Below are 21,512 nucleotides of genomic sequence, written 5' to 3'. Positions count from 1 at the left end.
GGGGTACCGGGCTGACATATTAAAGGAATACCGAGGTGGGAGGAGATTTACTTATCCGGGGTTTCTTCCAGCCCCCAGCGTCTATCAGGCCCCTCACTGGATTTCCACTGCCCTCCACGATCCCATCCAAAAGATCCGGCTACTACACATGCCCATTATCACATCTCCTTGACCACGCTCCAGTTGCCGGGAATGTTTTGTGCATGTACAGTTTAACTCTTTGTGAACTGCGCAGGCGCAGAAAACTCCCAGCCACAGAGGTGTAATCGAGGAAAGTCACTTTTGAGCACATACTTTATCCTTTTGTTTATAGTACATTAGCGTTATTTGCAGCGTTTGTTTATTCCTGACACCTGCGTTTTAGGGGTGTGTCTTATCCATGAGCCCAGGCAGGAGACAAAGGAGGCAGGAAATTTGGGCGCATGAGGCAGGTGGACAAAAAGGGCGCCGCCATTCACTTCTTATAATAAATATCGTTTAATGGGCGCCCAACAGGAAAAAAGGGCGCCGGAGAAAAAGAACGTTTTACAAGCGGCGCCCGGAGACTTTTAATGTTTTATAAGTGCTTCTCATGATTACACATTATTTAATGATTTATAGTTTTTTAAACATTATTTTTAAAACTAAAAACAGTACAATATTTTTTTAAAACATTATTTTTAAACGAAAAACAGCACAATATGTTTTTAAAACGTTATTAATGCTTATCACAGGGGGGTCTTAGGTTTAGGCACCACCAGGGGGGTCTTAGGTTTAGGCACCCCCAGGGGGGTCTTAGGTTTAGGCACCACCAGGGGGGTCTTAGGTTTAGGCACCACCAGGGGGTCTTAGGGTTAGGCACCACCGGGGGGTCTTAGGTTTGGGCACCACCAGGGGGGTCTTAGGTTTAGGCACCACCAGGGGGGTCTTAGGTTTAGGCACCACCAGGGGGGGTCTTAGGTTTAGGCACCACCAGGGGGTCTTAGGGTTAGGCACCACCGGGGGGTCTTAGGTTTGGGCACCACCAGGGGGGGTCTTAGGTTTAGGCACCACCAGGGGGGTCTTAGGTTTAGGCACCACCAGGGGGGTCTTAGGTTTAGGCACCACCAGGGGGGTCTTAGGTTTAGGCACCACCAGGGGGGGTCTTAGGTTTAGGCACCACCAGTGGGGTCTAGGGGTTAGGGGTAGGTACAGGGAGGGTTCTGTGTGAGAGTAGGGTTAGGTATAGCTTTAGTAACATTCTTATTGATCTTTTATAAAACGTTATTATAAATTTCACTTTTTAAACAGGGAAGATTAACGTTTTTGCAATTGCCGATTTCATACACATTATTTAATGATTTATTACTTTATAAAACCTAATTTTTAAACGAAATATAGCACAATTTTTTTTAAATGTTATTCATGCTTATCGTTTAAAACCCTGCGCCCTTTTTTCCCGGCGCCCTTTTTTAACGTACGCGGAGACAAGCTACTCTCTCACACAAAACAGAGACTGACCCTCAGAAATTAGAGGCAGGAGAATAAATAAAATTAACATCTCTGTGAGACCAGTTAAAAGGATACCCGAAGTGACATGATGAGATAGACGTGTGTATGTACAGTGCCTAGCACACAAATAACTATGCTGTCTTCCTTTTTTTCTTTCTTTACCTGAAAAAATGAAACATCAAGGCCCATATGCAATTCACTTTTTCTCCCAGGTGAAATTTTCAAACTTATAAAATAAAATGCCTTTAAGCCACCAACAAGCAAACAAATACTTGAAATAATTTCGATAGCACTTTTTCAAGTACTTGTCGGCAGAGCTGCTCAAATCCGGAACCGGGAGACATCCAGATAGTTCTATCCGGATATCTCCCAGTAAACCTGTGCGGGGGGGGGGGGTAATCTTACCTGTCTGACGTCTTCTCCGTCTGTCTAATCCTCATCGCCTCCCACGATGCGCTCCACACACGTCACGTGACTCCAAACACTTCCTCCTTCAACCCGGAAGGAGGAAGTGTTTGTAGTCACGTGACAGCCGAGTGAACCGCATCATGGAAGGCGCCGAGGGAAGGACCGAAGAAGACGTCAGACAGGTAAGATTGACGCCCCGCACAGGTAACTGACAGATATCCGGATAGAACTATCCGGATGTCTCCCGGTTCCGGATTTGAGCAGCTCTGCTTGACGGTACTTTTTCCATTGCAGAGCGCTAAAAAGGTATTATAAATTGAAGATGAAAAATGATCTCCTAGGAGGAAACTGGTGAAAAGGTGAATTGCATATGGGCCCTTGTCATAAAATGCTTTTTAAACCAGCAAGCAAGACTATACTCAAAATACATTGGATAGTACTTTTTCATAAAGTTTTGGGTACTTTTTCAATTGTAAAATACTTAAAGTTATTTTAAACAAAATATGAAAATTATCTCCTAGGAAATAACTCTGGTAAAAAAATAATTGCATATGGCCCCAGGTATGCAAGTGACAGCTTCTGTCCGGGTCAGGACCGGGTCAGGACTGGGTCGGACTGTAGCATAACCCTCACTGATAAGTAATTACAGCCATAAAACACTTTCCTGTCAGTAAATGGCTTCTGAGAGCAGGAAAATTAAAAGGGTCAATAATTCATAGATTTGAGCTCTGGCATACTTCAATGAAGTTGTCATTGAGCAGAGACAATGAAACCAAAAAACTTAAGCAACTAGATTTAAATATAAAATAAAACTGTGGGATAGCTAAAAATAAATAAATCATTTTTAGGAGACTGAGGATAGATACAATTGTTTTTCTCATCAGTTTATTTTCACCTCAGATGTCCTTTAAGAACACGGTTCCGGTTAATAAAACTGTATATGAAACCCATCCACAAGACATACATGTAAGAAAACTGTAAAACAAAATTTACAATCTTTTATTTTTCTTTTGAATCTCAGGAGAAAAGGGAGGCAGAAGCTTCGCTGCTTCTTGGACTAACTTTGCGAGGAATCCAAATCTTCCAGGTCAGTTTTATAATATATTCTTTTATGAGTCACCGTTCAATAGGGAAAATGTTCTGTAGCTTTCCCGCCACATTTATATTCAACAGGAAATGGAATTTGTGGGGGTGAATAGTTAACAGGAAATGGAATTTGTGGAGGTGAATAGTTACGGTACTTTGCTTGAGAGGGTCCGTTCATTAATTAGATGACTCCAAAATTGCCTATACCAGCCCTGCATGGGGGACAAAGGGTTAAAGTGTACCAGAGATGAAGCACCCTCATGTATTTTACCATATATATCAGTGGGAACATTAGAGAAACACCTACCCTGCTCTCTGTTTAATCCTTCACTGCCCAGCCTGCTTGTTATCAGCCCTGATAAAATCCCAGACTGAGCATTTAGTCTGGCTTTCCTCAGGAATCATTATAGCTGAGTCTGTCTTCTCTGATGTCTTTTCAAGCCCAAGCCTGCCCCCTTCTGCCTCTGCTATAATGACTCAGCTATAATGATTCTTGAGCAAAGCCAGACTGAATGCTCAGTCAGGGATTTTATCAGGGCTGATAACAAGCAGGCTGAGCAGTGAAGGATGAAACAGAGAGCAGGGTAGATGTTTTCTCTAATGTTCCCACTGATATACAGTATATGGTAAAATACATGAGGGTGCTTAGTCTTTGGTTCACTTTAAAGAGGCTTGGGAAGGGGGATCCCACATTGTCCATTTCTTAATTATTGTTATGGCTTTGACCCCATAACAAAAATAGGTTGAGCCCTTAAGGTTATGATGCTGTTGCTTATCAGTTAGAGCAGGGAGGAAGTTCTGAGTTCAGGTCCGCTTTAAGATGGAGTGATTGATACAGACGCAATGTCTAGTTGGAGCGCTCCCGGTCATTTCCAGAAGCTTCCAACCGAAAACGTTATTTACTTGAATGGAGCGACTGATTGGCAGCCCTGATCTCTGACCACAGGCACGTTCGCGGCCATATGCATTTTATAAATATGTAGAAAAAAAGTGCTGATCGTTTATAAGAATTCACCCTAATGTGATGATTAGGGATGGTGGGAAATGCCGCGGAAGTTCCGATTACCGACGATGCGGACTACTGATTCTGCAGCTTTCCCAATTGCCGTCTCTGATTGGGCCAATGCTTCCTAGTTCAGGGATCGGGCTAAAATTACCGAGTTGTGGTAATGCGGTATTTATGCAGAAATGTAATTACCGTACTTCGGAATCCAAATGAGCACGCCTAGTGATGATGGAGTAGAGTTTTTTTTATCATTTCTGCTTTTATTAGGCTTAAAACAAAAGAAATTTTTTTAAAAAAAATATTTTCATCAGAAAAATAATATTTAAAAAAAATAATAATATGGCCCAATATGTTCAAATTCTTGTATCGAATTCTGATCTTTCAGTACCGAACAAGTGGACAGGGTCTGGGGCACGTCACTTATTTGCACCTCATGCCTTGTCCTATGCGCCGTGACACCCATTGGTATTGACTTGGCAGCGATGGTCACATGACTGCTTCACACTGCCACCTCTTGGAGGAGTTTGTTCTGCGCAGCCACAGTGGTGCGCCTCTGCTGTGCCGCCCTATTATATAAAGGGAAGGGCTGGTGGAGATGCTTCTGCGTTCCCTCAGAAAGTTTTTAGGGGATTGTCAGAACTAGTAATGAAATACAGAATTGTTTTTTGTCTTCCAGAGTTCTGGTGAAGAGAAGCAGCTGCTGTACGACTTCCCCTGGACCCACGTTGGGAAGCTGGTGTTTGTGGTAAGTCAGAGAACACAGGAAGGGGTGTGTGTGTAAACATTTGGCGCCCCAATAAAATGTGTTTAAGGTTTCTGGTGCATGTGATCAGCCTGCACCATCATCTACTGCAATAGTCGGATTTCTCTGCAGCTTTCCTGCCTGTATCAGCATCAGGAACAGGATCTCATTAAAGAAAAAACACTTAAAGGGGCAATCTGGTGAAAAATTGTAAAATATGTGCAACCATAGACAAATAAGAAGTACATTTTTTCCAGAGTAAAATGAGCCATACCTTACTTTTCTCCTATGTTGCTGTCACTTACAGTAGGTAGTAGAAATCTGACATTACTGACAGGTTTTGGACTAGTCCATCTTTTCATAGGGGATTCTCAGCAAGGTTTTTATTCTTTATAAAGATATTCCCTAAAAAGGATTTAAACAATGATGCTGGCCAGCTTCCCTGCTCACTACACAGTTTTTTGGCAGTTGGACAGAGCAACTTCCATTCACTAAGGCCTGGTGCACACCAAAAACCGCTAGCAGATCCGCAAAATGCTAGCAGATTTTGAAACGCTTTTTCTTCTTTTTCTGTAGCGTTTCAGCTAGTGTTTTGCGGTTTTGTGTAGCGGTTTTGGTGTAGTAGATTTCATGTATTGTTACAGTAAAGCTGTTACTGAACAGCTACTGTAACAAAAAACGCCTGGAAAACCGCTCTGAAGTGCCGTTTTTCAGAGCGGTTTGCGTTTTTCCTATACTTAACATTGAGGCAGAAACGCCTCCACAATCCAAAATCTGCAGCAGCCCGGGAGTATGCGTTTCTGCAAAACGCCTCCCGCTCTAGTGTGCACCAGCCCATTGAAATACATTACCCTAGCGGATCCGCACCCGCAAGCAGATCGCAAACCACAGCGGAAACGCTCCGGTGTGCACTAGGCCTTAGTGCTTTTGAGAATAAATAAAACCCTGAGTATTCCCCCACGAAGAGATGGACTAGTCCAAAACCTGTCGCTTCTGTCAGATTTCTACTACCTACTGTAAGTGACAGCAACATAGGAGAAAAGTAATTTATGGCTCATTTTACTCTGGAAAAAACGTACTTCTTATTTGTATAGGTTTGCACATAATGCTAGAAAAACTCTGTTGATTGTGAACAGGCCAGCGCTTCCAGAGCGATCTACCAGCGTTCCTATACTTAAAGGGGCACTATGGCGAAAAATTGTAAAATTAAAAAAATGTGCAAAAAAATACAAATAAAAAGTACGTTTTTTTTCCAGAGTAAAATGAGCCATATATTACTTTTCTCCTATGTTGCTGTCACTTACAGTAGGTAGTACAAATCTGACAGAAGCAACAGGTTTTGGACTAGTCCATCTCTTCATGGGGGATTCTCAGGGATTTATTTAATTTCCAAAGCACTTAGTGAATGGCAGTTGCTCTGTCCAACTGCCAAAAAACTGTGTAGGGAGCAGGGAAGCTGGCCAGCATTATTGTTTAAATCCTTTGTAGGGAATATCTTTATAAAGAATAAAAGCCTTGCTGAGAATCCCCTATGAAGAGATGGGCTAGTCCAAAACCTGTCAGTAATGTCAGATTTCTACTACCTACTGTAAGTGACAGCAACATAGGAGAAAAGTCATTTATGGCTCATTTCACTCTGGAAGAAATGTACTTCTTATTTGACTACACACGGGAGGATCAAACTACTATTAGACACAAATGAGGGGGGATTAAACAGGCTTAACTCTCTAAATACATACAGGGTGCATTTCTCTGTCTTCCTTCTGTCCTGTGCAAGAATTCAGGTCCACTTTAATGTTTTTCCATTAGGCAAATGCTGGTTCCTTTTCTGTGATTTACCTAATAATGTTGTGATGTGTATTTATAAATTGTTGTGATGTGTTTTTTATAAACATTGTGGTGACGTTTCATGGTTATACATCCTCCCTGTAGGGGTGACACCTAGTGGATATCTTTATAATCACAAGATGAAGGGCTTTGATTTGGGTAAATATTTTTTGCTTCTCTTCCATCCACCCATTGCCTTGTTTTTACATTTTCCTCAGGGCAAGAAGTTTGAGATCTTACCGGACGGGCTCCCCTCGGCCAGGAAGCTAACTTACTACACCGGCTGCTCCATGCGCTCCAGACACCTCCTGCAACTGCTCAGCAACAGTCACCAGCTGTACATGAAGCTGCAGCCAGTCCTGCGACAAGTGCGACTGCTGGAGGAAAATGAAGGTACTTTACTGATGAAGCCCTTTTAGTACATCTGGTAGCACTGTGGCCTGCCTTTTCTTTATTTAAAGGATACCTCCGCTTTAAAAAAACAAAACAATATGTTACATGTATCAGTGCAGATTCTATAACTTTCTAATTCTGGTAAAAAATGTCAAACTATGCGTGCTGGACACCATAGCAACAGTGTGTGGTTTGGTATACAAGACTTACCAGAATTCTCATCTCTCTGCATTGGATCAGAGCTTATATAGAACACAGTCAGGGATATCCAGCATCTCAGAGTCTGCTTCTATTTGCAATGATGCAGCAATTACGCAGACAAGGAGAGGACACTTCTGGGGGGAGGTCAGGGACACATTCATTAAGATGTCCTATATTTGTGTACACACTAATCACCCCCACTGAAACCTGCCAGGAAGCAATCTTTTGATTAGATCCAGAGGGCAGGAACATACACACCGTAGACATGATCGCTTCAGGTGACAGTATAGGAGTCTCTAATATCAGTCTCTTTTTATGCTCCACTTATGCTGGGAATACACGGTTCATTTTGAACCGTGTAATCGAGCGCTGATGGCAGCGCTGATAATTTCTGACCTGTCCGATACCCGCGCGGATCGATTCCCCGCTCGATACCACAGGCAGGACAATGGTCAGAAACGAAGAGACGATAAAGAACTGCGCACGGGGATGCGCCGCAATCTATCGTGCGGCTCGATACACGGTTCAAAACGAACCGTGTATCCCCAGCATTAGATCTTGCTGCAAGCCCCCTCCTCAGCTATTCCACAGTGTTTCCCACTGGAACTGGCAGAGATTGATATGCCAATCAATGGATTAGGGGGTGCTTTCTGCCAACCAACCTGCCCAGAATGGAGTAAGAAACCCGACTGCCTGAGACAAAAAACGTATTAAGACTTTACTATTATTGAGCCACTAGGGGAGCCCAAGTGCACATGATTGAGAAAGGCCTCCCAGGCCCCACTACCTCATGGGCTAAAGCTGCAAATATCATTTAGATATTTTTCTGTCAAAGCCATCATTTGTGTGTCTGGAGAAACGTTCATGTGTACAGGTGTCCCCCAAACGGAGATGGTCACCATGCTAGATTGCTAATGACAGCCCTCTACTGTTCTGCAGGAGCTTCTGTTGGGGTCCAGCAATAAGCCTCATCCTCCTGGTCATCTCCTCCTGCGCTTCCTACTCCCTCCTCTCGCTTATCCTAACATTTACTAATACCTCCCCCCCCCCCCCCCCAGCTTGTGCTCCTCCCTCTCTGCCTTGCTCCCCCCTCTTGCTCACACCCCCCTAGTCCCCACCCACCTCCCTCTTGTCCTTTATCCTCCTCCCACTCCTCTTTCTTCCTCATTATTGCTCACACCCCCTAGTCTCCACCCACCTTCTGCTTGTGTTTTATCTTCCTCCGACTCATCCCCCCCTCCCTCTCTTGCTCCCACCACCAGACTCCACCCACCTCCTGCTTGTCCTTTATCCTCCTCCCAATCATCCCTCCCTCCTTCTCTTGCTCACACCCCCAGACTCCACCCATCCCCTGCTTGTCCTTTTAGCTCCTTCCACTTGTCCTTCAGCCCTCCTTCTGCTCCCTTCCCTCCTCCCACCTCCTGCTTGTCCTCTCACCTCCTTCTACTTGTCCTTCAGTCCACCTCCTGCCCATTCTTCCTCCATCTCATGCTTCTTCTCATCCATCCCCTTTCCCCTCTCATCCTCCCTTCTTGTTCTTCTCATTCCTCTTCTGGCTCGTACTTCCTCTCAGGTTGTGGGAATGTAAAGGGTATATATATATATGTAGATTTAGCCAGTGGTTAGAGTTGGAGCATAGAGTGTTGGAATAATGTCTGATCTTTCATTTACCTTCTCGTACTTCAGAGAAGAAGCTATACAGGGAGTCGTACATCAGTGACACGTTGGATCAGGATATGGAGCACCTGGAGAACAGGTCCTCAAGCAGTGGTGGAAGCATGAAGCACAACTGCCTGTGTAGGCGCTCCACAACCAGTCACAGCAGCTCTCTCACCTCCGGGATAGAGGCGGACACAAAACCCCGAGATATCGGAGGCGAGGACAGCTTCTCCCGATCATCGCTGATCCACAAGCTGAAGACCTGCAGCTCCATGACCAGTCACAGCAGCTCCCGTACCTCCGGGGCGGAGAGTGCTGACAAGGACAGGCTGGACGAAGACTCCCAGGATGACGGTGCGTAAAAAGACAGGACCTCTCTGAAATAATTCATTCTGGAATTCTCTTTTGAGGTTCATGTAACAAATGTATCTAGAAAGTAAAATTGTGAAAGACAATTGGTATCCAGTGGCTGGATGGTGTAATGGTTAAGGGCTCTGCCTCTGACACAGGAGACCAGGGTTCAAATCTCAGCTCTGCCTGTTCAGTAAGCCAGCACCTATCCAGCAGGAGACCTTAGGCAAGTCTCCCTAACACTGCTACTGCCTATAGAGTGCCCCCCTAGTTGCTGCATCTCTGGCCTAACACTGCTACTGCCTGTAAAGCGCCCCCTAGTGGCTGCAGCTCTGGCCTAACACTGCTACTGCCTATAGAGTGCCCCCCTAGTGGCTGCAGCTCTGGCCTAACACTGCTATTGCCTATAGAGCGCCCCTAGTGGCTGCAGCTCTGGCCTAACACTGCTACTGCCTATAGAGCACCCCCTAGTGCAGGCATGGGCAAACTTGGCCCTCCAGCTGTTAAGGAACTACAAATCCCACAATGCATTTGCCTTTGAGTCATGACTGTAGCTGTCAGACTCCTGCAATGCATTGTGGGACTTGTAGTTCCTCAACAGCTGGAGGGCCAAGTTTGCCCATGCCTGCCCTAGTGGCTGCAGCTCTGGCCTTACCCTGCTACTGCCTATAGAGCACCCCCTAGTGGCTGCAGCTCTGGCCTAACACTGCTACTGCCTATAGCGCACCCCCTAGTGGCTGCAGCTCTGGCCTTACACTGCTACTGCCTATAGAGCTCCCCTAGTGGCTGCAGCTCTGGCCTAACACTGCTACTGCCTATAGAGCACCCCCTAGTGGCTGCTGCTCTGGCCTAACACTGCTACTGCCTATAGAGCACCCCCTAGTGGCTGCAGCTCTGGCGCTTTGAGTCCGCCAGGAGAAAAGCGCTATATAAGTGTTTGTCTTTTGTCTTTTCATTCTGAGTCTAATTGCTGCTGGCTCTTTTGGGTCAGACGCCGTGTTTGGACTCGAGCTTATGAGTTATTTTCTGTTTCCAGAAATCGAGATGCTGGTGGATGATCCAAAGGACATTGATCTGGCGTTAGACGTCAGCCCCGATCTGTGTGTCTATATAACTGAGGACATGCTGAGGTCGCAGCACACCAACGGATATTCTGGTAAGAGACGAGGCGAAACGCACACAATCGCAGCTAGTGTGTTCCCTGCCTAAAACAATGGGAGTGGCAACCTTGAATATTGCAGCATATCCCATTACTATTCCGTTTTTAAGACATTAAAAAACACACTTCGAGACACTGAAGCAAAAAAAAAAATTATGATATAATGATTTGTATGTGTAGTACAGCTGATAAATAAATAAATTAGGAGCAGAGACGCAAGTCTAATATTGTTTCCAGTACAGGAAGAGTTAAGAAACTCCACTTGTTATCTGTATGCAAAAGAACCATTGAGCTCCACAACTTCAGAGAGCTCTGTCTTCTGAAGCTTATTATCTCAAGTGTCAGTCACTATATTGTTTTTTCTTCTGCAGAGGAGAGTTCAAAAGTTCACTGGCCTGCTCTGTAAAATCATTTAGAATGCTGAGTAGTGTGTAAATTGCAAATATTAGAGAATGATGCAATGTTATAAAAAAAACTATATAACTGAAAATAAAAATATAAGAATATTTTCTTTGCTACTAATGTTCTAATAATTATCCGTACTACACAACCAATTTATTATATCATAATTTTTTTTAGCTTTAGTGTCTCTTTAAGTATTAATCTATTAACAGTATGCTAAGTCTTTTAAAGAGATATTCATCCTTGTTTAATTAAACACAAGTTCTCCATTTGTGGCTCTTATGTTTGTAGTAATCACACAACGGTTCACACTGTTGTCTTTATTTTAGGTTTAATTGTGAAGGAGATGAATTCATCGACTTCCAGCTCGTCAGAAACAGTGGTGAAGCTTCGCGGTCAGAGTACCGACTCATTGCCGCAGGTGAGTGGAGACGGCTGCACAGAGTCTGACTCTATCCTTCGTTATATCAGTTTCCAGCAGATGGAATATTTGCCCCTCTGCGGACACTTCAGGGTTAAAGCCCAGGTCGGGCCCATTCACATTTGTGCGCTTTACAAGCGACTTGAGCATCGCTGAAAATCGCTAGCGTTTTTAAAAAACGTTTGTACAGTGAAAAGTATATGGAAATGTTCTCATCTAAGCTATTTGCGATTTGCTGAAACGCAAAGGCATTGCCTGCAGAATTTTCTGAGCGATTAGCGTTTCAATGTTAAGTATAGGAGCGCTAGTAAATTGCTCTGGAAGCGCTAGCCTGTGTTTCCAGTGATTTTACCCATCAAATCTTGCAGTTTACCCACAAAACACTTCTTTTTCCTGTGCAGATGTCATTTCCTGTTTATGGAAGACAGACACAGCTTATTGAACTAGAAATCGCAAAACGCTAATCGCTGAAAAAACGCTTCCTGTACAGTGAAAAATCGCTGGAAAATCTCTAGGGAAAAAACGCTGGAAAACTCCAGAAAATCGCTCAGCGTTTGCGATTGCCTTTAGCGATTTCTAGTGTGAATGGGCCCAAGTAAATAATAATTCTGTTATAAAGCAGACTAGACTAGAAACTGATCATGCTGGCACAATAATGAACATTACATCTTATCATGAAATCCTAAACTGTGTTTTTTCCAAGTATAAGGGCTCGTTTCCACTAGTGTGGCGTGCGTCTCGTAGACGCACGCCGACACTGAGCAGGTGGGCGGGATCGCAGGCGAATCCCATGAGCCGTGCCATGCACGGCTATGGGAATCGCAGCCTCCGCCGCAAATTCTGTAGGGGGTTCCGGCCAAATCGCTACTGCAAGCGAATCGGCCGGCGGCACCGTTATCCCCTATGGCAGAGTTTCCCCACGCGATTTGCCTGCGGGGAAACTCTGCGGATTCGCACCCGTTTCCGCGACAGTGGAAACGGGCCCTAAACATTCATTTAACTAATTTTAGGCACGTATTTTTAGTGTGGACTGAATTTGCTGGAGCAACCCGCTGATCAAAACTTTTAAACAATGTTAGAGGAGTAGCTATGTAATATTGTTGTATTTTCTATTTATAATGGTTTGTCTGCAGTATGGTCACTTTTTTTTTTCCTTGGGTACTCTTAAAATAGTGTGGTAACGGTATAGAAGCTGTTTGGAATGTCACTACTGTCCTGTACCACCATATCTGAGAGGTTTCCTCACTTCCTGTCCATACAGGAAGTGAGAAAGTCTGCCAAGAGTATTGGAGACAGAAACAAGTTAAATGCTGGGGGAGGGGGGTTGTAGAGTGGGGAAGAGATAGACTCCCCAACCAGTTTTCATTGCTGTCCCTCATTTCCTGTCCCTAGGACTAGCAGTGTTCATGTTAAAGTCACAAAGCTCCACAGAGGTCTTAAGGATAGGAAGCCAGAAGGCTGGGAGTGGAGTTTGCTAAAGAATGGATGAGGATCAGTGATCTATACTGATACCAATCCATGCCTCAACTGGGGTTTTGGTACATTTTTAATAAAGTCAATCAATGAAATCCACAAAGTCATGCTGGAAGTCAGCTTATGAACTCTTACGGTGTATATAAAAAGAATTCTATCCTGACCCGTAACTCCAACAATGCTTTGAACCAGTGGGCTAGTGCAATAGGCTACTCTTTGAGGTTATAAAATGCCACAATCCTCAGTAACAGAAACTTACATTAATCACTGAAGGTCATGTTTTTATTTTGCAGACTGCCTCCCGAAAACCAAAGACTTCTACAGATCGTCACAGCTTGAGTCTGGATGATATCCGCCTATACCAGAAAGACTTTCTGCAGATTGCCAGCCTATACCAAGAAACTGCCCAGAGCTATACGTTCGGCTGTGGCCACAATGCGGGCGATACAGGACTTTACTGCAATGGTTGTCTTGCCCAGCAGTGCGTCAACATTCACGAGCCCCTCGTGAGCAAGAAAGCCAGCAAGTATTTCTCTCTGGACCTCACCCATGACGATGTCTCGGAGTTTGTGGTGTAGGCTCAAGTATGGCCTGTATGGATGTATTTATTATGGATATCTTGATATCTTTAACAGGCCTGGATGCCTGTGTACCCCAAAGCAATCAGACAGATTCTGCACATACCAGACGGTCTTCCCATGAGATGTAGGCCTGTCTTGTGAGCCTGCCCGGAACTAGACATTTCGTTGTGGTCATCTGCTGGTAGAGACTGACTTGGCCAAAAGTGTATTGATATCCTAGAGCTTCTTATGGTCCATGAAGCCAGTGAGTACTTTCTGGACCTTACCCACAACAATATCCTTAATTTGGTGGTGTAGGCTTTGGTCGGAGGAGATATGCTCCTTGGATCTGGGTGCCATAGTAAACAGCCTGGATGGTTTAAAGATGCCTCAAACTGGGTATGGAGAGGATCTTCTCTTATTAGAAAAGCAACTACTAAGAGATGTCACCATCAAGTAGAACATTGTATGGCTTTACAGAAATACCATGTGGAGAGAGGTCCATCACTACCTGCCTTCCTTCACACTTTACCTAAAGATAACAAGGAAGGGGAGTAGAAAACAAGTGTCTTAATGCATGTGCCATTGGTGTAACGGAGTTTGTAGTTACGATACGACGGATTAACCTCAGGAAATGAAGAATTTGGAAGCTGTTCGGGAACATGTGCAACAATGTTAGGTTACATTCTAGGGGAAAAAACTTCTAGAAGTTTTGGTAAGACTGAGAAGTTTTAAGCAAACATATTTAAGTGGTCAAGAAAAGGAAAAGTGGAGAGTTACGTATGGTGCACTTACGCTTACGTATCTGTGGTGGCTATCTGGCCAAGCCCTCAATGGCCAACAAAGTCTTTGCATACCTGTCTTTGGACCTTACCTACAATGATATAACAGATATTTTGGTAGCACACCCAGTACTGTACATATGGACCTATCACACAGGCCTGGATGCTTGTGTACACAAATTAGCAATAGAACTTTCTTCCACCAGATTGCTGGCCTGGACAGTGTGGTGATTAAGGGCTAATGCAACCCTTTATGGCTAAGGCCAACTTGGTCTGTAATTCATCAGTAACCATCATCCTCTCATGGCCAAGTAAGCTATCTTCACTTCACAGGCCTGGAAGCCTGTGTGCTCCAATATCTTATTTTCCTGTATACTGTACATATTCTATGGTCTGTGCCATTGGACTTTTGTAATGTAACATTTTGCGCCTTGAAAATGATGAGTGTGTATTTTTTTAGAACAAAATAAGGTACTATTTATGTACAAAAAAAGAGCACTCATCCAATATTCATTTCTCAAGAATGCCAAAGATTGGTGGTTGGGTGGGGTAAGTCAAAGTTCTGTGAAAATGGTCCACAAAAAGGTAAAAAGGCTAATTATCGGTGAGAGCAGTCCACTTTGAAGTGGTGGATATGTAGAACTTGATCTACTTAGGTTCTGCAGACAATGGAGGTCTTAAATGGTCAAGCAACTGTGGCCAAGACAATTAAAAAAACTTCTGCTACTTGGTGGAAAATATTTGCAACCTTCACCTGGATTTCAGCAGAAATATAATAGACAGCTGGAGACAAATGGAAAAAAAATATCCAATATATATTTATTAAACCACAAATCCAACCCTGGAGAACCTTAGATAATTAGCCCCTCAGACGTCTAGAAAATGTGCCAATAATGCTCTCTGTATTTGTGCATGCTAGCAAAGCAATACGTACCGTAAGCACTGCCTTGAATTTACCATCACAATTGGTAAAGGACTACGCAGGAGTAAACGAATGAGCAATAATTGGTGTTCTTAAAGAGCAGCCCCAACTTTAAACTAATTTGTCCATTTTGGTGGAATGGGGCAACTCATACTCCCCTACTGAGTCTAAAAGAAATCAAGGTGGCAATTTCAGTATTCCTTTCACCTGTTTGTTGAAGTTGAAATAAGGGCATTTGGCCAAATGAACCAGAAAGACTGAACTTTGTCCTCAGAAGTCTTCTATTTATCTGCCACTAAGACAGCTGCACCTTCCAATATGGCCACTCCTTCTGGTAACTGACGCTATGGTAAGGCAACGGGAACGACCTTGATCGACAGGTCCACTTTCCTCTTACTTTTCCTACAGTGCCAGTGGCCAGAAGGGAGGTGGAGGGGGAAATGACTCTCTAGATTCTGGGGTCTCTTGCTGAAGACCTCAGAACTGCAGAGGAGGAGCTGAAAGTATAAAAGAGGAGGAGCAGGGACCTCATGGGGGCCTTTGTCTCTAAAAGGGAAACCAGCTGAGTAGAACGTAACTCAACACATTGGTTTCAGTTCACAAACCATTGCCACATTCGGTAATGCAGAAAACAACTGAATATGCCTTGCCAAATGCCAATTCACTAAACCTATTGTCACATTCAAAAGTGAGGTAAATTACCGAGTTATGCAGTAAATACCTCAAATGTCAAGAAATTGCAATTCATAAAGAATAAAGCATTTGGTAAATCAAGTAGTTCGGTATTTACCTACAGCTCTGACCAGCCTGTAACTCACAATATCAAGGTGGTAACAGTTGACAGATGTAGCAGACAGCCAATAGGGAGAGCCAGGCAGCCCTGCTACTCACCTCATTTGATCCAATAATCTGGAGGGGGGACTTCAGAACGACAGAGCAGGAGGAGTCATTTAAAAAGAAGAGCTCTCTCTAGTTAGTATAGATGCACAGCTAAAGGGAAGCCAGGGATGGACTGGACAGAATAGAACGACTCATGCACAGATTTGTAAGCGAAGACTGATAGCTTCCTGTCTGACCTGCTCCACGGCTGGTGAGACTTACTCAGCAGGGCTTAGTGAATTGAAGCATGTTTTTTCGGTATATTACCAAACCTCTACGGCATGCGGGAAATCTTAGTGTAAAATACCGAATGCTAAATTATTTTACGGAATTGCCCTTAGTGAATTGAGGCTTAAGGCCGTTCTGTAAAAATTTCATGTGCAGTAAATTACCTTGTGTGGTAAAGAAAAATATTTTTTATTGAGTATTCACTAAGATTTTCACACCTGCAGTAATAGTTCAGAACATTATGAAACAACTTTGTGACGATTTATGCAATATATGTGTGTATATATATGCCTATGGGTCTTATAGACCTATGTATTTTATTAATATATTTTATTTCCTAAATAGCTGTCAAATCACATAGGAATTACAGTAAAATGATCCCACCCTTAAAACAGACCTAGCATTTAAAGAGGACCTGTAGTGAAAATAAGGTAATGAATAAAATTGCTTATTGTTTACAATATTCACTTATAGATTATTTAGTCAGTGTTTCCCCCATTGGAAAATCTTCCCTCTCCCTGATTTACATTCTTACATTTTATCACTGGTGGGGACATCTTTAGTTGTCAGGTGATCTGTACGGAATGTTTGGTTCTGAGAACTCCAAAGCCAGTATACAATATACCTGTCTCCCAGAATGCTCTGGGAGGAGAATTCTGCATAGCTAAAAAGCCTAGGCTAAACATTACTAGGAGGGCGGGATTACATACCAATATACAGCAAAATAGCAAAATAAAATTAAAAAAAATATATATAAATATATATATATATATATATATATATATATATATATATATATATATATATATATATATATATATATATATATATATTCGGACGTATGTGTGTGCTGCCATCTCTCAAACGCCTTGACTGATTTGGTTAAAATTTAAGCGAAAGTAGGCGGAGTATAAAACAGCCAATCATATTTCAGCCATTCATTTTACATGGGAAAGTGTAAACTGCAGCCATTCTTACACTGTTAATGGCAGGGTTCCCAAACTTTGCACACTTGGTCACTGGGTGACTGTGATTAGTATTCAGGAAAGTGGGTGGAGCCTAAAACAGCCAATCAAAATTCACCTATTGATTTTCCAGTGGAATATTGAAACTGCTGCTATTCTTACACTGTTAATGGCAGAGACTTCAAATCTGCTACAGTCGGTCATTGGGTGACTGGGGTTTAAATTCAGCAAAGGGGTGGGGCCACAAACAGCCAATCGTAATTGTTTGATAAACTGCTTCCATTCTCACATTATTGATGCCAAGGACCACAAAGCTCACAAACTTGGTCATTGAGTTACTGTGTGTCAAGGTCAGAAAAAGTGGGTGGTGCTAACAAACACTAAATACGTACTCGGGCAAGATCAGGTCTTCAGCTAATTAAAATTACCATAAAAGTGGTTATCCTGAATGATTTGCTGCGTTCTGCTGTCGCTGGCTGTGTGCATTGTGTCATTTATCATCATATACTCAGATCATACTTTTTTTAGGCTTACTTTAGGGTTCATTTAAAGGACATTCACATCCTGGTACCTGTCATTCATTTAGTGACAGCAGAATAAGATCCTCAAAGCACTCTGTGTCAGAAAATTCTAGTTCACAGGAAGTGGTATTTCGACACGCCCCTTTACAAACAGGAAGCCAGGAAATGGTCGGACACTCGCCTGTACACGTCATCCAGCTGCTAAAAGCACAGACAGACACAGAACATTTATATTGTGCTTTTCTCCTTGCAGACTCAAAGTTCTTGAATTGCAGCCACTAGGGCGCGCTCTATAGGCAGTAGCAGGGTTAAGGAGTAGGGATGCTCAAATCCAAATTCGGGTGAAGCCCGGATAGTTGCTATCCCATACCTCCCAACTTTTTGAGATGAGAAAGAGGGACACTTAAGCCACACCTCTGCCACACCCCTAACCACACCCCTGACACACCCCTAGTCACGCATACCATAAAGAGTTCATAAGAAAAATATGGTGTTTTATAATTCAAACAACAATGGTCCTCTCTATCCTGTGTGATTTTCCTTCATATTAACATTTTAAAATTAGTAATATATCAATTTAACGGATGGGAATAAAGTTTAGAGTCATTCAAACACATTTTTAGTAGAGAAATATATATATTTACATAGAAAGAGGGACAAAGTCCTGAAAGAGGGACAAATGAGAGTGAAAGAGGGACAGGGCTCCCAAAAAGGGACTGTCCCTCCGAAAGAGGGACAGTTGGGAGCTATGCTATCCGGATATCTCCCAGTAAACCTGGGCGGGGTGTTCAAGCTTACCTGTCTGACGTCTTCTTCGGTCCGTCCCTCGGCGCCTCCCACGATGCATTCCACGCGGCGGTCACGTGACTACAAACACTTCCTTCTTCCGGGTTGAAGGAGGAAGTATTTGTAGTCACGTGACCGGCGCATGGAATGCATTGTGGGAGGAGGCGCCAGGGACGGACGAAGAAGACGTCAGGTAAGCTTGACCCTCCCCCCACCAACCCCGCACAGATTTACTGGGAGAAATCCGGATAGCAACTATCCAGGTTTCAACCGAATTCGGATTTGAGCATCCCTGTTAGGGAGTCTAATCCAAGGTTAAAAGCAGATTTTTACATGTGAAAATGCAGATGCCAAAGTCATTCTATTTTATGCTAAAACCACACGAGTGCTTTCAGAATGTAAGTTTTAGGGTTGGGTCGGGGCCTGGAGCCGTCTGGCCCGGCTGCGGCGTTTGATAGCGGTCTGACACCGGGATACAGGCTCTGGTTTTAGGGTTGGGTCGGGGCCTGGAGCCGTCTGGCCTGGCTGCGGCGTTTGATAGCGGTCTGACACCGGGATACAGGCTCTGGTTTTAGGGTTGGGTCGGGGCCTGGAGCCGTCTGGCCCGGCTGCGGCGTTTGATAGCGGTCTGACACCGGGATACAGGCTCTGGTTTTAGGGTTGGGTCGGGGCCTGGAGCCGTCTGGCCTGGCTGCGGCGTTTGATAGCGGTCTGACACCGGGATACAGGCTCTGGTTTTAGGGTTGGGTCGGGGCCTGGAGCCGTCTGGCCCGGCTGCGGCGTTTGATAGCGGTCTGACACCGGGATACAGGCTCTGGTTTTAGGGTTGGGTCGGGGCCTGGAGCCGTCTGGCCCGGCTGCGGCGTTTGATAGCGGTCTGACACCGGGATACAGGCTCTGGTTTTAGGGTTGGGTTGGGGCCTGGAGCCGTCTGGCCCGGCTGCGGCGTTTGATAGCGGTCTGACACCGTGATACAGGCTACGGGGGTTTGTGAGACGTATACTATCTGATATTTTGGCGTGCGGGAGTCGGACAGGTGCGCTCTTTATAACAAACGCCCTGAAGTCAGCCAGCTCCGCAGCTGCCGCTGTGCGATGTTGTAACTTATTGTGTACATGACACTTATTGACTCCGACACAATGGGGCTCTCTGCAGAGCTTTGTCATCCTGTCACAGCCGTCACCTCGTCCATAACGCCGACACCCAGGGAGAATTTACAAAGCACAATGTGTGAAAAGCGGCGCAGTCTGTGTCATTGTCATCGTCCGCCGATAGCAAAGCGTGGCTTTAATCATTCGCTGCTTACAGCTCGCGGATGTTGTCCTGACATCTCATCTCACCATCTGTATGGTGCAGCACAATTACACGCGAGCTCCGCCCTGCATTAAAGGGAACATGAAGTGAAAATAAACTCATCATTAAATTAATTGTATGTGTAGTACAACTAAGGAATAGAACATTAGAAATATGAGTCTCATACTGTTTCCAGTACAGGAAGAGTTAAGAAACTTCAGTTGTTATCTCTATGCAAAAGAGCTTCTCTGAGCTCTCCGACTCAACTTGGGTCAGAAACAGTCCTATTTTCTGTAGCACGTATACATAAAAAAAAAACAGTGAGAGACAACTTCAGATAAGGTTTTACTGCAGGGGAGTTCAAAGGGTCATTAGCTCTGCTCTGTGGTTTAGTGTAGTTTGTAAATGCATATATGACGGAATGATGCAATGTTATAAAAGAAAGCCATATGACTGAAAATAACAATATTAGTCTATTTTCTTTGCTACTAATGTCCTTTTAATGATCCGTACTACACATACAATTCATAATATCATAAGGTTTTTTCTCGCTTACAATATATTAAAGCAGACCTGAACTCAGAACTTCCTATCTGCTCTAAACGATAAGCAACAGCATAATAACTTTTAAAGAAAAAAACATTTATTTGTTACAGCTGATACAAATCCTGCAATAATGCTGCAATGTGTCTACTTCCTGCTTTCATGGAAGCAGCCATAGGGTTAATATCATGTGTTTACACATATTCACACTGTAGTCACTTCCTGTCTGAGTCAGGGCTGAGTCAGCCACTTACATACCTGATATTTAACTCTTTCAGGCAGAGAAAGAAAAAAAGGAACACAGCCTAGTTAATTATGTGGTTGGCACTGTACATACCCATGTCTATCCCGTCATGTCACATGTCACCTCCGGTATTATTTAAGAACAAGAGCAGGAGGAATACAATTACAAAGGGCATGTGACTGATAGGAGAGCATATTGATAACATACATAAATAAATATTAGCAATATTCCTAGGTAAATATAACTGCATTACCATAGAAACGCATCATTACTTTCAATTCATTACTAGTAATTACTTTTACATTGATTTTCTCCATGACTGTTTATTATATATGGATGCCTGTCTGTGTGATCTGTGCCAATGCTTGCTCAGTGTGTAGTGTATATAGGAGGACACACTAACTTGTATTTATACACACGGGTGTGGAAATTAAGTATTTTTGGGAACTAAACTTTCTATATGCAGTATCAGAGAAAAGCACAAGATTTTATTCTGCAGCCATTTTCACCTTGAGGGGGGGAAGTTACAATCCTGTGGGCAGGGCTGCTGATCATGTGATTATTCCTATGATATAGTGCCTAGAGTGATGCATGCTGGGAGATTTGCATCAGCAGAGGCTGCAGGCAGCCTCACCCACTCTCTGCTTCTCTATAGCTCTGCAACCAGAGACTCCTCTATCAATACATCTTTATTGAATGTACCTTTTAAGTGAGGAAGGATATCTTTATTATACAGGGCTATATAGTTTAGGTCGATGGTTTAATAATCTCTAAGAATGTTTTTATACAGTTGGCAGTTAAAGTAGGCAATATGTTAATCAGGGCCGGTTTAAGCAACAATGGGGCCCCAGGGCAAAATAAACCTGGGGGGCCCCCCCAACATATACCCCGGAACAAAAATCGGCATTAGGGGACCTTTTTTGCAGCTGGTATAGTCAGGGTGTGAAGTCCCAATCGGTCGGAGCTCCACATTCTGGCAATCCCAGCCTGCATGGGGGACAAGGGGTTAAAAAGTTTCAGGAGGGGGGACCCCACATAATTTTTTTTTTTTTTTTTAATTCCCACACTCTAAACAAAAAAAAATTGGGAAAATAGGAAAACATGCCAGGGATCTTCATACAGCCATATTGCGGCTGTATAGCGATCCCTGGCCAAAGCGCTGCGGCTGCGTATAGACCCCCTGGAAACCCC

At 43.7% G+C, this 21,512-nt stretch overlaps 1 protein-coding gene across 3 annotated transcripts in view; it reads left to right on the top strand.

Moving 5' to 3' along the window:
• The window catches only part of FRMD6 (FERM domain containing 6), a 331,867-nt gene extending 318,017 nt beyond the window's left edge, over nt 1-13,850 (top strand). For all 3 annotated transcript variants that reach the window (XM_068254762.1, XM_068254763.1, XM_068254764.1), the window contains 7 exons: nt 2,900-2,965; nt 4,647-4,715; nt 6,758-6,932; nt 8,820-9,146; nt 10,180-10,299; nt 11,034-11,125; nt 12,892-13,850. In XM_068254762.1, the coding sequence (XP_068110863.1) occupies nt 2,900-2,965; nt 4,647-4,715; nt 6,758-6,932; nt 8,820-9,146; nt 10,180-10,299; nt 11,034-11,125; nt 12,892-13,176 (1,134 nt within the window). In that variant the 3' untranslated portion in view covers nt 13,177-13,850. The remainder of the gene's footprint in view (nt 1-2,899; nt 2,966-4,646; nt 4,716-6,757; nt 6,933-8,819; nt 9,147-10,179; nt 10,300-11,033; nt 11,126-12,891) is intronic.
• The last annotated feature ends 7,662 nt before the right edge of the window (nt 13,851-21,512 follow it).

The sequence above is a fragment of the Hyperolius riggenbachi genome, chromosome 9, assembly GCF_040937935.1.
Source record: "Hyperolius riggenbachi isolate aHypRig1 chromosome 9, aHypRig1.pri, whole genome shotgun sequence".
Taxonomy (NCBI): domain Eukaryota; kingdom Metazoa; phylum Chordata; class Amphibia; order Anura; family Hyperoliidae; genus Hyperolius; species Hyperolius riggenbachi.
This window is presented reverse-complemented; position numbering and strand designations above follow the sequence as displayed.